The sequence below is a fragment of the Talpa occidentalis genome, unplaced genomic scaffold, assembly GCF_014898055.3.
Source record: "Talpa occidentalis isolate TD23 unplaced genomic scaffold, MPIMG_talOcc4v2.1 talOcc4.9, whole genome shotgun sequence".
NCBI classification, from domain to species: domain Eukaryota; kingdom Metazoa; phylum Chordata; class Mammalia; order Eulipotyphla; family Talpidae; genus Talpa; species Talpa occidentalis.
In genome coordinates this window covers 69,374,978-69,390,359 of record NW_023605305.1, presented here as the reverse complement: position 1 = coordinate 69,390,359, position 15,382 = coordinate 69,374,978, and the positions used below count along the sequence as shown (strand labels likewise).

Below are 15,382 nucleotides of genomic sequence, written 5' to 3'. Positions count from 1 at the left end.
GTTAGTGTTACTGTGGTGTATTTTTAAAATCTATTTACTTTTAATGTTTATGTCTCTATGTTTAGTGAGTACCTGTATTCCCTCCTTGTCTCTTCATCCAGGAACATTTTTCCCTATGCTTTCCATTTCTTAATGGATCCATGAAAAGCTGTATTGATTTTTTTGTCTAGCCATCTTTTTATTTGTTAGGACAAATAACAACTTCCAAGCTCCTTAAATATAGAACCAGGAGTTGATTGTGTCATTTTCATATACGGTAATACTTTACATGCCTTCATGTTTAGCATTTCGATACCAACTTTTGAGTCTCTTCAGTTAACTTGATACAATTAACTTAAACCATTGCCTGATTTTAGGTATTTAAGTCAGTGCTAGTATTCACATCTTTTTGTTTATGGCACTTTTCTTTTTGGTGATTGCCTGTGATAAATTCTCAGAAGTGATATCACACTGTTTGAGAAGGTACACCTATCCATAAGAGTTATGACATAGTATGTTCATGCTTTCAAAAGTGTTTTATAAATTTACACTGTAACTGCTATATGTAGATAAATCAACTTTATCACAATTGCAGAATTGTATGAGAAGAAAGTTCTAAGGAAGAGATTTGGGCAGGAAAATAATTTACCTTGTTTATTTTTTTTGTTGTATGAAATGTTCTTTCAAACATTTTATATACCCACAAATTATATAGATTCTCCGATGTATACTATTGAATTTTGTGTTCTGGATTGTTAACAGCCTGTTTTCACATCTCAGTGTGAGGCCAACCTGAGTGTTGGGGGACATTAATCATCATAAATTATGATCAGTGTAATCAGTCTCACACAAGTTGTGTTACTACTCTGTTTAGCTCAGCAGAATAATCTGATAAGCTGAAGCAGTTCAGTTGGAGCTTCTAAGGTTGACACTTGACATTTTTCCTTAATGTTCTCAGGTGGGATTCAGTTTGTTTTTCCATTTTTTCTAATGGTTGCGTTCTTATATAATAGAAAGGTCAGGTAAAATGTGTTCTAGTCAATAGTGATCCTGAGTTTGAGTCTTAGATCATGTTATGTAAAAATGGGACAATAACTAGTGAATACTAGTGAATAAAAATGTCCTTTTACCCATTAATTATGTGTTATGGTGGTTTTGTCCAGTTATGTCGCTTTATTGCTATCTGTAAAATGTACATAAAATGGCTGTGTTAGAAAGATAATACTTTGTATTGCAAAGTTTTGAATTTCCTTAAATAATGCACGATAACAACAAATAATTGGATTATTGATTATTGGTAGTAGTAATTAACAGTTGTTAGGCACTTGTCTGCCAAGATCTATACTGTTTCACATGTATTAAATTATTTAATCTTCATAGCAGCCTTAAATATTTTGTGAACTATGTAGGTGTGAACTGAAACAAGTATTTAAAAAACATGGTATTTTCATGAGATTTCCTAAAGTCAAGAGTACATTTGCTGTATGTATGTGTCCAAAGATTAAAAGAAGCAAAGTAAATGGGGGAGGGAGATGTTAACAGACCAACACCAGTATCCAGTTACAGAGGATAAGTAAGGCACAACCAAGAGGCAAAATGAAGATTTAAACCCTGGCAGTCTGGCCCTGGTGTCTTCTTCCTAGATACTAGAAAATAGAACCACACTGTGTTACTCATTAAAGTTCTTGTTTCAACTATGGGACAAGAGAGTAGAGTCTGGAGAATACTTCAGTTAATAAAGCAAAGCTTCATCTCTTCAGAACCTCTGGGAAATGGAGTATTTTAAAAAGCAGAGTATTACAAAGAACTCAGAATTACCTCTTTTGCATTACATGGTTTTTGGTCCTCTTACATTGAACATAGAGGATATAATCAGCCTTTCTTGATGACTTAATGACTTCATTGGGATGTCAGTCTTTCTAATTTTAGCAATTCTAGTTGTATGTTTTAACTTATATTTTTGTAATGACTAATTATCTTTTCATGTGCATATTGGTGGTTCTCATAATTTCTTTTGTGAAGTATCTGTTCAGATCTCTTGCTAATTAGCTTAAATATTAGATCACTTGTTTTCTTATTATTGAATTGTAGGCATTCTTTATAAATACTGAATACATGTCCTCTGCAGATTATTTGTATTGGCGGTGTGTTTCCCCATTTGTGACTTACCTTTTAATTTTTTAACTTTCTTAACAGCATGTTCCAAAGAAAATTTTAAACTTTTGATAAATTTCAATTTTTGTTCGTGTTATTTATTTATTTATTTTTAAAAAAGATTTTATTTATTTATTTTTTCTAATTTTTTAAAATTAATAATAAATTTTATTTTTATATTCCCCATACAATTTCAACCCCCCCATTCTGACCCCAGTCCCTCCCCTCCTGCCCCCCACCCCCCAAAAAGTGTCTCTGGTTCATAGTTTTTTGTTGATTTTGATTTTCACTTTCTTACAGTTATTCATTTTCCTGGTCCCTTATTTAAGTTTTCTAGATTCCTGCTATGAGTGAGACCATTTGTTCGTGTTTTTTAAAAAAAAAATTATTTATTTATTTATACAAGCACTGGGTATAGTCAGAAGCGCCGGAGGGTGAGAGAACTCACCAAAGCCAGAGCAGGGAGCAGAGCAGGCAGAAAGACTGAAGTACACTGCTGAGGGGAGCAGGGGGCGAGGCAGGAGAGGTCTGCGAGCCATGTGGGACCCTCGCCCATGGCCGGGGATTGAACCGGCACTGCAGAGGCTGCAGGCAGCTTTGCTGCCCAGTGCTCAACTGCTGTGCCACCAGGGGAGGCCCTCGTGTTTTTTTTTTTTTTTTCAATATAGGAAAAGTTTTTTTTTTTTTTTTTGAGACTAAGCAGCTAAACATATATTACCAGTAATTGGGGGTGGAATATTACCAGTAATTAAATCACAGTCAAATTCAAGTATTAATTTGTTGCATACTTTATTCTTTGTACCTTAAGTTAAAAAGTAAAGTTTTCCGGGCCTCCCCAGTGGCGCAGTGGTTGAGCGCTGGGTTGTGAAGCTGCCCGCAGCCTGTGCAGCGCCGGTTCAATCCCCGGCCGCCGGGTGAATGTCCCACATGGCACGCAGACCTCTTCTGCCACCCGCTACTCCCCTCAGCAGTATACTTTGTCCATCTGCCTGTTCTGCTCCCTGCTCTGGCTCTGGTGAATTCTCTCACCCTCCCACCTTTCTGACTGTACCCAGTGCTTGTATAAATAAATAAATAAATACTTAAAAAAAATTTCAAGGAAAAAAAAAAGTAAAGTTTTCCTGGATACTTATTTATGTTTGTAAGTGGCACACAGAATGTTCAGTTTCACAAAAAGTAATATTCAGTAATCCTTTAAGTGCAATTTTTCCCTCTTTTATTTTTTAGTTTTTTTAAATTTTATATAATTCTTACATAATTTTTCATTTTTGCACAATGTATGCATTTTCATCTTGGTTATATTCCCCATACAATTCCCACCTCACTTATTTTGACCCTAATCCCTCTTCTCCTCCTTCCCCTCACCCCTGTAGTGTGTCTCTGGTTTATAGTTGCTTGTTGATTTTGATTTTTTTCTTTAATATAATTAGTCTTTTTCCTGGTTCCTTATTTAGGTTTTCTAAATTCCTGGGATGAGTGAGACCATCTGATATTTTTCTTTTTCTTTTTGGCTTATTTCGCTGAGCATGATCCCTTCCAGCTCCATCCATATTGCTGCAAATTGCATGAGCTTATCTTTTTTGATTGCTAATAATATTCCATTGTGTATATATACCACATCTTCTTGATCCAGTCATCTATTTTGGGGCATATGGGTTGTTTCCATAGCTTACCTATTGTAAATAGTGCTGCTATAAACATAGGGGTGCAGGTGCCCTTTTGAATTAATGATTCTGTGTCCTTTGTGTAAATACCTAGGAGTGGAATTGCTGGATCGTATGGAAGCTCTATCTTTAGTAGGTTGAGGAATCTCCACACAGCTTTCCATAGCGGTTGGACCAGTTTGCACTCTCACCAGCAGTGCAGGAGAGTTCATTTTTCTCTACATACTTGCCAACATTTGCTGTTGCTAGTTTTTTTAATATGTGCCATTCTCACTGGTGTAAGATGGTATCTCATGGTAGTTTTGATTTGCATTTCCCTGATTACAGTGATGTTGAACCTTTTTTCATATGCCTGTTGGCTATTTGCATTTCCTCTTTGGAGAAGTTTCTTTTTAGCTCTGCTGCCCATTTTTTGACTGGATTATTTTCTTTTGTTTTTGTTGAGTCTCATCAGCTCTTTGTAGACTTTTGTGATCAGTCCTTTATCATTAGTGTTGTGTGCAAAAATTTTTTCCCAGTCGGTGGGGTTTCTTTTTGTTTTGGTTATTGTCTCTTTTGTGGTACAGAAGCTCTTTAATTTGATGTAGTCCCAGCTGTTTATCTTTGTTGTCCCCAAGATCAGCAGACTCGGCAAGCATAGCCTCCAAGAATCCAAAGACAGCTGATGCAAATGCAAAAGGGAGTTTATTACGGGCTCGAGACCGGGCCCTTGACACGCACTGATACAACGGCAGAGGTCGAGAGCCCCGAACAGAGGAAGCAGGGGTATCTTATAGGGTCGCGAGTGGCGCGAACTTTGAAAGAAGCTGGCAATTACTCATTGGCTACTACAAAGGCATTTTGGCGCGCGGTTACAGTTTCAAACTGATTGCACGGTTAGAGATGCTGTCCCATTTATGGATAGGACTGCCCTCATTGGTGGCTGGGGTGGTCTGCTTTTTCGTCACCAAGTGGAGTGAGGGTTGTGACTGCTGAAACTATCTCCGGAATGCGGCTGGACAAGGACTAACATAGCAAGGTGGAGGATATACAAAATGGCGAAACCTCGGCTAAGCTTGGTTCCACAATCTTTGTCTTCACTATCACTGCTTTGGGTGATGTGTCTTTAAAGATGTTTTTGAGGTGCATGTCATGTAGTGTTTTGCCTATATTTCCTTCTATGTATTTTATGGTTTTAGGTCTTATGTCTAGTTCTTTAGTCCATTTTGAGTTGGTTTTTGTGCATGTCGTGAGGTATTATCAAGCTTCATTCTTTTGCATGTAGCGACCCAGTTTTCCCAACATCATTTATTGAACAAAATTTCTTTGCTCCAGTGCATATTCTTTGCTCCTTTGTCAAAGATTAGTTGACTGTAAATGTGTGGATTTATTTTTGGATTTTCTGTTTGGTTCCATTGGTCCGTATGTCTGTTCTTGTTCCAGTACTATGCAGTTTTGATTATTATGGCTTTGTAATATAGTTTGAAATCTGGGAGTGTGATGCCTCTATTTCCTTTTTTATTTTTTCCAGGAGAGCTTTGGCTATTTGGGGCTTTTGGTGGCTTCATAAGAATTTCATCAATATTTGTTCTATTTCTTTGAAGAATGTCATTGAAATTTTATTGGAATGGCATTGAATCTGTAAATTGCTTTTGGTAGGATGGCCATTTTGATAATGTTAATTCTTCCAATCCATGAGCAGGGGATGTCTTTCCATGCCTTTGTGTCTTCTATTTCTTTTAACAGTGTTTTATAGTTTTCTTTGTTTAGGTTCTTTACCTCTTTTGTTTGGTTTATTCCCAAGTATTTGATTTTTTTGGTTTCAATAATAAAAGAGATGATTTTTTTTGATTTCTTCTTCTTCAGATTTATTGTTTGTGTATAGGAAGGCTACTGATTTTTGTGTGTTGATTTTGTATCCTGCCACTTTACAAAACTAAACTGATTGATTAGTTTAATTGGTTTTGTTTTTTTAAAGATTTATTTATTTATTTATACAAGCACTGGGTACAGTCTTGCAGAACTCGTGCTGTGCGGGAGGGTGAGAGTATTCACCAGAGCCAGAGCGGGGAACAGAATAGGCAGAGTGACGAAATACACTGCTGAGGGGAGCAGTGGGCAGCAGGTGGGGTCTGCGCACCATGTGGGACCTCACCCGGTGTCCGGGGATCGAACCGGTGCTGCAGAGGCTGTGGGCAGCTTCGCAAGCCAGTGCTCAACCCAGCGCTCAACCACTGCACTACCGGGGAGGCCCAGTTTAATTAGTTTTTCTGTGGAGTTTTTGGAATTCTTTATGTATATTATCATATCATCTGCGAATAGTGATAGTTTGACTTCTTCTTTGCCTATTTGGATTCCATGTGTGTCTTTCTCGTGTCTTATTGCTCTGGCTAGGACTTCCAGTATTACAATGTTTCTCTCTTTTTAAGCTAAGTGCAATAATAATTTAATACAATAAACTAAACACTTGCAAATAACCTGTATATTCTGAATTACAAAAGTGGGAACAGAACAGGCAAATTGACTGAAATACACTGCTGAGGGGAGCAGCGGGTGAGTCAGGAGAGGTCTGCTGCACCATGTGGGTCACCTCCCCGGCCTGGGATCAAACTCGTGCTGCAGTGGCTGCAGATAGCTTTATAGTGCTGTGTCTTAACCTCTTGTGCCACCAGGGAGGCCCCGCCATCAGCTTTTTAAGCAATGCCATTCCTGCTTCTTGAAAGTATTTATTTGTAGAAGCCCTGATCTGAAATGGAAAAAGGAGTTCTTCTAAACTTGACAAATAGTATGTTGTAAACCTAAAAGGTTTTAAATAAAAACAATCTTCCAACATGGTAACATTCATATGAAACTTTTTTTTTAAGTTTTTTTTTTTAAATTTTATTTATACAGGAACCGGGGTACAGGCCAGATGTGCGGGAGGGTGAGAGGATTCACCAGAGACAGAGCCCGGAACAGAACAGGCAGATTGATGAAATACACTGCTGAGGGAAGCAGCGGGCGAGACAGGAAAGGTCTGCTAGCCATTGAGTTGCTCCGAGGTCGGTGGGGATCGAACCGGCACTGTAGAGGCTGCAGACAGGTTCACAGTGCTGCACTCAACCCCCTGCGCCACCAGGGAGGCCCCATATGAAACTTTGTTTCTCCAAAAATACTCTTGTCTTTTGAAATAAAAGAATATTAAAACAAATTATCTTAAGAGATTCCTCTAGGAGACTTTTTTTTTTAAATTTTTTTTAAAGATTTATTTATTCGTGCATACAAGAACTGGGGTACAGGCCAGATGTGCAGGACGGTGAGAGGATTCACCAGAGACAGAGTGGGGAACAGAACAGGCGGACTGACTGAAATACACTGCTGAGGGGAGCAGCGGGGTGGGGTAGGAGAGGTCTGCAGCACCATGTGGGATTCTGCTGGCTGGCCAGGATCGAACTGGCACTGCAGAGGTGGAGGACAGCTTCACACGGCTGCGCTCAATCGCCTGTGCCACCAGGGGAGGCCCTAAGAGACTCTTTCTTATATCATCTTATTCTTGAAAGAAACACAGATACAATAATGAACAAAATAGGCAAGCACTCTGCCTTAAAAGAAACTCAGTATTCACCTATCTGAACATTATAATCTAAAAACTTTAGAATACATGTATCACATGCTCAGCTATCATAAAGTCAAAGATACCATTTAGATTTCACATATTAAAGAATTATAGTATAGCCTACAATGGCACAAATATACCTAATACATTAATATTACTTCACTGTTTTAAGTTGTCAAGACAGAAATAACTGCACGGTTTGCAAGTTGCTTCAACTTATTGGGTCATTAAAACCCAATGAGTAGTTAAAGTATAATAAATATAAAGGTAGTCAGTTAAAGACTCATATATCACTCTAAAATCAAAGACATGAAAATAAATGTGGAAAACAGTGTGTGTCCATTATTTACATGACTAGAAATCAGGACCTTCCTGTGGAAATACAGTAATTATATATGGTTTCTCCAGAAGTCAGTGAAGCTTCAGAGAGTGTAAATTTGCCTCACCATATACTTTTCTAGCCCATTTCAATTCTTCATTCATAGTAAGCAAGTCTTATTCTTCTAGTGTCCTAATGATCGTTTATCATTTTTTTTACATTTATTATCTGGAGTTTTTAAAATAATTTTTAAAGAGAAACTTCTGTTTATTAATTTGATTATCTTATAGTACAGCTTGTATTGGAAGAATAGGACAAAAGCTTGATTCTTTATTCTTTATTTTACCAGTTTTCAAAATAATTGATTCACTAATATTCTTTAACAATGATCAGTTTAGTTGTGTGTGTTTAAGTAGCACTATGAACTCAGAGATTTAACACTTGATTTTTTTAAAGATTTATTTATGCAAACAGGAACTGGGGTGTAGGCCAGAGGTGCAGGGGTCGAGAGGATTCACCAGAGACAAAGTGGGGAGCAGAAAAGGCAGATCTACTGAAATACACTGCTGAGGGGAACATTGGGAGAGATAGGAGAGGTCTGCTGTGCCCTGTGGGTTAGCTCCCTGGCCAGGGAGTGAACTCTGGACAAGGTGGTTGGAGATAGCTTGACAGTGCTGAGACTTTAACCCCTGTGACACCAGGGAGGCCCCGCTTTTGGTTTGTTTTAACTCACTGCATTCATTATCCTTACTGATGTTCCAGTGGTTTCATTTTTGGTTAGTGAGAATCTTTTAAAGTTAGCTCTTAACTTTTTTTTTTTTTTTTTAAGATTTATTTATTTATTTACTTATACAAGCACTGGGTACAGTCAGAAGCGCGGGAGGGTGAGAGAATTCACCAGAGCCAGAGCGGGGAGCAGAGCAGGCAGAAGGACCAAAGCACACTGCTGAGGGGAGCAGCGGGCGGCAGGAGAGGTCTGTGCGCCATGCAGGACACTCCTCCAGTGGCCGGGGAGCAGCCAGGGATTGAACTGGCGCTGCAGAGGCTGCGGGCAGCTTCGCAACCCAGCACTCACCCGCTGTGCCACCGGGGAGGCCCAGCTCTTAACTTTTGATATGATCCTTTTGGTATGTGAGATTTTTTTTTTTCTTTACAGATATGACAGATATGCCAGCTCATCTTTTATGTGTTATGTGTCAGACTTGGTATCAACCATTTCTCAAAAACACCCCACTTACTATTAGTGGAAATGGTATTTGGGGACCACACTTTGGTAACTAGGGAATGTTCTTTTTCACTGGCTAAATCAGAGAATCATGAAGCATAAAATTCTTGTTGAATTTTGAACATAAAGCAGTCTTATGATATATAGCAAAAAGTCTTGGAGTGGGAATCAGTTCCTCTTTTTATTCATTTAGCAGTATCTACCACATGCCAAAAAACTCTTTTATGTGCTTAGAGATACAGAGTGAACAAAATAGTCAAGAACTCTAACTTCATGACAGCTTACAGTCTAATTAACCCAGGATTCTTGCTGTAAGCACTACTAAGAATTTTGACCAACAGACCTTACTTTTGGGGGACTTCCCTCATTTATAAGGTTACAGAATTGTACACAGTTGTCTGTAGTGTCTTCAATTGAAAAGTTTACTAATTCTGTTTTTGCCTCCATGCTTATTCAATGTTTGTCGTATCCCTCCCCTTTTCTTTCCCCTGTTCTCTTACAGAGATGACAGAAGAAGAACAGTTTGCTCTGGCTCTCAAAATGAGTGAGCAGGAAGCCAGGGAAGTGAATAGCCAAGAAGAGGAAGAGGAGAAGCTTTTGAGGAAAGCCATTGCAGAAAGCTTGAATGTAAATATGCAATGTTGAAAAAGTTTTGTGAGGATTGATCAGCAATATTCTTTCACTTCTGCAGTGTTAATGGTTGCATTAGGAGCTAGCTATGGTAGTTCATAACATATTCAACTAACATATATTTCCCCTAACAATTTTTAACGTCCATGTTGATTTGTTGGTGTGCTCAATTTGAAATGTTTTGTTAATTCTATATGAGAGAGTTTTTTTCCACTCTGCAGATTTTAAAGTCTTTGACTTAAAAGAATGAAATATAGTAGTTGGCAGCATCTGAAAAACGGTACCAAATGGCAGGAAATCAAAATGATAATGTGCTTACCTCTACTGTTTTTTGGGTAGAGCAGAATGTGAACCAGGGTGGGTTATGGAGTGAAAAAATGGGCAGTTTAAAAAATTTTCAAATAATGTTAAATTGTGACTCAAATATGTATAATTGAAATTACTTTAAATGTGAAGAAGATTTGCCACTGGCAGGTCCTGAGCCTTCCTTTTAATATAGTGATCTAATGCAGCACTTTGCACGTAGAAGGCATTCAGTACACTTTGTGGAATTCATTTGAATTGAGCATCTACGCTTTGGAGAGGAGAATCTCTTAGGGACATGACCCCCACCTCCCCTTTCTGACCTTCCTGTGTAGCTATTTGAATAATAAACATGGTCTGGTGTGGAATCACTTGTTTCAGAGTTGCCGGCTTTCAGATGCTTCAGCTACCAGATCTCGACTTCTGGCCACTGGACCATCTTCACAGTTCCACCAAGAGAAGACCGCAGACTCTGGGACCACTGAAGGCATGTCTCCCTGTTCTGACTCCTTCCACTCATCAAGTAGAACCTTATCACAGGGATCTCATGCTGAGAGTAGATGTATAGAAAAGTCCCAAATCCCTTTGGTGTGGTGTTAAAGAGGTTAAATCAGAAAGTAGTTGAGATCTTACTAAAATGCAGCATATATTTATCTCCAAGGGAAAAACAATATATGGTTAAACCCAAAGAAGAGCCTTTTTTACCCACATTATGTAATTCTTGGTAAGTGATAACTTACCAAGCCCTTTTAATAAAAAAGTTTGTCCTTAGCCTTACTTTTTCTCAAATACTTACAGGCATATGGCAGCCGGTACCTCCATCACTGTTTAAAGGCTCACATATCAGTCAGGGAAACGAGGCTGAGGAAAGAGAGGAGCCTTGGGACCACACTGAAAACACTGAAGAGGAGCCGGTCTCTGGCAGCTCAGGAAGCTGGGACCAGTCAAGCCAGCCAGTGTTTGAGAATGAGAACGTTAAATGTTTTGACAGATGTATTGGCCACTGGGCTGAGCACACACAGTGTGGGAAGCCACAGGAAAGTACTGGGAGGGGTTGTGCTTTGCACAAAGCTACCCATGGTAGGGGGGACACAGGTAGGCATTGTCTGCCTACCTCAGCAGATTCCAAGAGTCTCCAGGACATTGGTGGCACTGTGCACTACTTCTGGGGTATTCCATTCTGCCCTTCTGGAGTAGATCCTAACCAGTATACCAAGGTCATTCTCTGTCAGTTGGAGGTTTACCAAAAGAGTCTGAAAATGGCCCAGAGGCAGCTCTTAAAAAAAAAAGGGTTTGGGGAACCAGTGTTACCTAGACCTCCTTCTCTGATCCAGAGTGAATGTGGCCAAGAAGATCAGGCTAGTGAAAAAAATGAAGGCAACTCAGAAGAGATGGGAGATGAAGACAAAAAGGAGAGGCAGGAGTCTAGGGCATCTGTCTGGCATTCAAAAACCAAGGATTTCCAAGAAAGCCCAATTAAAAGCTTGAAAGAGAAACTTTTGTTGGAGGAAGAACCAACAACCAGTCATGGTCAGGTAAGGGTCAGTGATGCTGTGATTAAGGATGATTTATTCACAGATTAAACAAGGATTATTTTTAGCTATTTGTTGTTTTTGTGGTCTTTTCCTCTGGTTTTTAAAGTAATATGTGCTAACTCTGGAAAATCAGGAAAATAATACACTTAAAAAAGTGTAAAGAAGGAAAAAAATACCCTTAATTCCAGCACTGAGACAATCATTTCTACACATATAAAAATATATATTTTAAAATTTTTCAATAAAATGAAGAGTCATCTGTATAAGTTATTGTTTCTTTTCTCCACTTAATTTATCTTACATGCTTGAAAACATTATCCTGCCATATGGGATGTACCATATTTCATTAAAAATTTTTTTTTCCTAAGAAGTTAATGTATTGAATAATAATGTTCACTTGGCTCAAATTTTAAAAAGATAGAAACAAAGTAAGTTTGTTTCTTATTCACATCTCTAGCCAACTGCTCTGGAGTCAGCCTTTAGTACTGGTTTCTAGGGTATCCTTCCAAGATATTTTATGCAGTACAAGCAAATGGGTGTACATAGTCTTTCCTCATCTTTACACAAATAATAGCATACTCTATATATTATTTTCTATTTTGTTTTTTTATTTACTATTTCTGTGAGATCATCCCATAGCAGCACAATAATAATTTTTTAATACAATGTATATGAATAAGTTTATTTTATATAGGGCCCTTTTGTTGGATTCAAGTTGTTTCTCACATTTTCTGTTAAAAGCACTACTGTAGTAGTGTCTAGTGCAGAGAATGTTTTATCCAAATGGGAGATATTTGTAGGATAATTTCTTGTAGATTTAACTGTTGGCTGCGTGCACCTTGTTAGCTATTGACATATTGTGGTCCATAGAGGTGTACATTTACACTCTGACTGCAGTGCATGAGTACCAGCTTCACCACAGTTCATATGGGTACAGTAGTACCAGGACTTCTTGATCTTAGCCAATCTGAGAGATAAAAAATGTAATCTTAATTTGTATTTTTTATTATGTATATAGTTGAGATCTGTTTGTATTTACCTTGTCATTTTAGATTTTCTGGGCATTTTTACATTTTGACTATCTTTTTCTTAGTGGCTTGTTAGGTACCTTTTGTATGTTAAGGGAAACTTTTGTGATATTAAGTGCAGATAGTTTACCAGTTTATTTTTTAGCTACCATAATGTTGCATCTGTGGTTTTTTTTATTGGTGGTTTTATATAATTTATTGAAAACAGTCTTGTTGGGGACATTTAGTTTGCCTCTTTTTCTGATATATCTAAAACATATTATAGATGAAAGCTTATTTTGTCTTTTCCTCTGAATATTATAAAAGCAATTACATAGTTAAAATCTTTTGGTAAACTATACTTCTAAAGGGAAATTTAAAAAAAAATTATTTATTTATGATTACAAGAACTGGGGTACAGGCCAGAGGTGTGGGAGGTGAGAGGAAAACAGAACAGAGACAGAGAGGGAAACAGAACAGGCAGATTGATTGAAATACACTGCTGAGGGGAACAGCGGGCGAGTCAGGAGAGAGCTGCTGCGCCATGTGGGTAGCTCCCTGGCCAGGGATTGAACTCGCGCTGCAAAGGCTGCAAACAGTTTCACAGCGCTGCACTCAACCCCTTGTACCACCAGGGAGGTCCCTAAAGAGAGTTTTATTTTAGGACTAGCTTGTATTTTATTTGCATTTCTGTTCTTGGTTTTGTTTTGCTGATACCATGTTCTGTCACCCTGTTTGTCTTATATTAAGGATTCAAGAAAGGTTACTTGAGAGAAATTTCAAAGCATGGTGTAGAGAACATGAATTTGGAATTTGAAGTTTGACTTTTGTGTTTTAGTAATTATGTGCCTTTGGACAAGTCATTTAACCTCTCTGAATCTCAGTTTTTTTTAAGATTTATTTTTATTTATTTAAACAAGCACTGGGTACAGTCAGAAGCACGGGAGGGTGAGAGAATTCATCAGAGCCAGAGCAGGGAGCAGAGCAGGCAGAAGGACCAAAGTACACTGTTGAGGGGAGCAGTGGGCGGCAGGAGAGGTCTGCCCGCCATGTGGGACCCTCCTCCAGTGGCCGGGGAGCAGCTGGGGATCAAACCGGCGCTGCAGAGGCTGCAGGCAGCTTCGCAACCCAGCGCTCAACCGCTGCGCCACCGGGGAGGCCCTCTGAATCTCAGTTTTTATATCTATAAAATGATAATAGCATTTCATGTGAATTATGTAAAATGCCTAGTATAATGTTTAGGAGATTATAGACAATAAATGGTAGTTCTCTTTAAGGGACCAGAACTCTATTCATTGAGGGTAACTGTGGGAATCATTCTTTTTTTTTTTTTTTTTTTAAATAGAGGCATGTTTTTATTTATTTATTTATTTGTTTGTTTGTTTTGTTTATACATGCACTGGGTACAGTCAGAAGCGCTGGAGGGTGAGAGAATTCACCAGAGCCAGAGCGGGGAGCAGAGCAGGCAGAAGGACCGAAGTACACTGCTGAGGGGAGCAGCGGGCGGCAGGAGAGGTCTGCGCACCATGTGGGACCCTCCTCTGCTGGCCGGGGAGCAGCCGGGGATCGAACTGGCGCCACAGAGGCCGCGGGCAGCTTCGCAACCCAGTGCTCAACCGCTGTGCCACCGGGGAGGCCCCTGTGGGAATTATTCTTCCCTAGCAGCCTTTATCCACACTCTGGAACAATTGCCATATAGGAAGAGAAAGTAGTTTGCTTAGCAGTTCACCTTGTTACTGGCCTTTTTTTTTTTTTTTTTTTTAAATTTATTTATTTATGTATACAGGAACTCGGATAACAGGCCAGAGGCGGGGGAGGGTGTGTGTGAGAGGATTCACCATAATCAGGTAGATTGACTGAAATACACTGCTAAGGGGAGCAGTGGGCAAGTCAGGAGAGTTTGCAGTGCCATATGTGTATCTCCCTGGCCAGGGATCAAACCTGTGCTGCAGTGGCTGTGGATAGCCTCATAGGTTGCATCTTAACCCCTTGCGCCACCAGGGAGGTCTGTGACTGGCCTCTTTTTAAAGGAAAGTTAGTATGCTTATGATAAATGTTTTGTGTATTCTTTGCAATTCAGAGATTTCCCTTAAAAGTATAAATTAACTCCACAAAGTGAACATTTAATGATTTATTGTAATTCAGATTATTAGCTTGAAAATCCCAGGTGCCAGAGTTCTAGAGCATAGATATGTATCAAGATCTGAGGTTTGAAAGCATGTCTCTTTATATATGATTTAGAGGAGTAGGCTCATACCTCCTCAGATGTGTGTCGTCATACCACACCCACCACCAAGGCACCCATAATGAAAGCAGTGCCTTTGAAATAGTCTGGGAAGTGGTCAGAACTTAGTGTTTGACCTTATTAAATTATTAAAGTTCTGTGACTTCATTAATAGGCCACCAAATTGTATTAACTGGTACTATTTGGCTATAACAAACCAAATCAAGCTAACTTAATTAAAAGGTGGGCATTATCAAAAGATACAGAATGAATCATAAATTCTAAAATACAAAGGTAACCAAGTCTGGAGGTTAACTATGTCTAGAAAATCACCTGTAATTCTTCTGCATCTTACTGTTATATTCTGTCTGCTTCTTTTTCTTCCTGCATACTGACTTCCTTTGCGTCTCTGTTTTACATAGTAGGTAGAAGATACTGATCCTGCATTTCCCAAACTTAAATACAGGTTATAAGAGATTTACTTTCTCCCAATTCCAATGTCTAATTTCTAGGAAAGAACTTATGGCCCATTTGGGCTCACATTATGAGCCTACTGCTATAATGTGGTGAGGAGGGGTGATGGGTGGTCCTCAGTAAAAGGAAACAAGGCAGGCAACCTGGTAGTATCCAAAATAGTCATTAATTTTAATTTTATAAGTCTTGTAGAATTTTGAAAAATGCTAAAAAGTTAAAAAAATAAAATTGAAAGTATCCATAATTGTATCATTTACAGATCTTTTCCTTCACATTTTTTCCTGTACCTCCTTT

General features: G+C 38.7%; 1 protein-coding gene across 2 annotated transcripts in view; it reads left to right on the top strand.

Moving 5' to 3' along the window:
- UIMC1 (ubiquitin interaction motif containing 1) overlaps positions 1–15,382 on the top strand; it is a 113,335-nt gene that overhangs the window by 43,754 nt on the left and 54,199 nt on the right. Inside the window, exons 4-6 of one of the 2 annotated variants that reach the window (XM_037501275.2) lie at positions 9,418–9,542; positions 10,230–10,335; positions 10,647–11,383. In XM_037501275.2, the coding sequence (XP_037357172.1) occupies positions 9,418–9,542; positions 10,230–10,335; positions 10,647–11,383 (968 nt within the window). The remainder of the gene's footprint in view (positions 1–9,417; positions 9,543–10,229; positions 10,336–10,646; positions 11,384–15,382) is intronic. The other variant, XM_037501276.2, reaches the window with a different exon arrangement.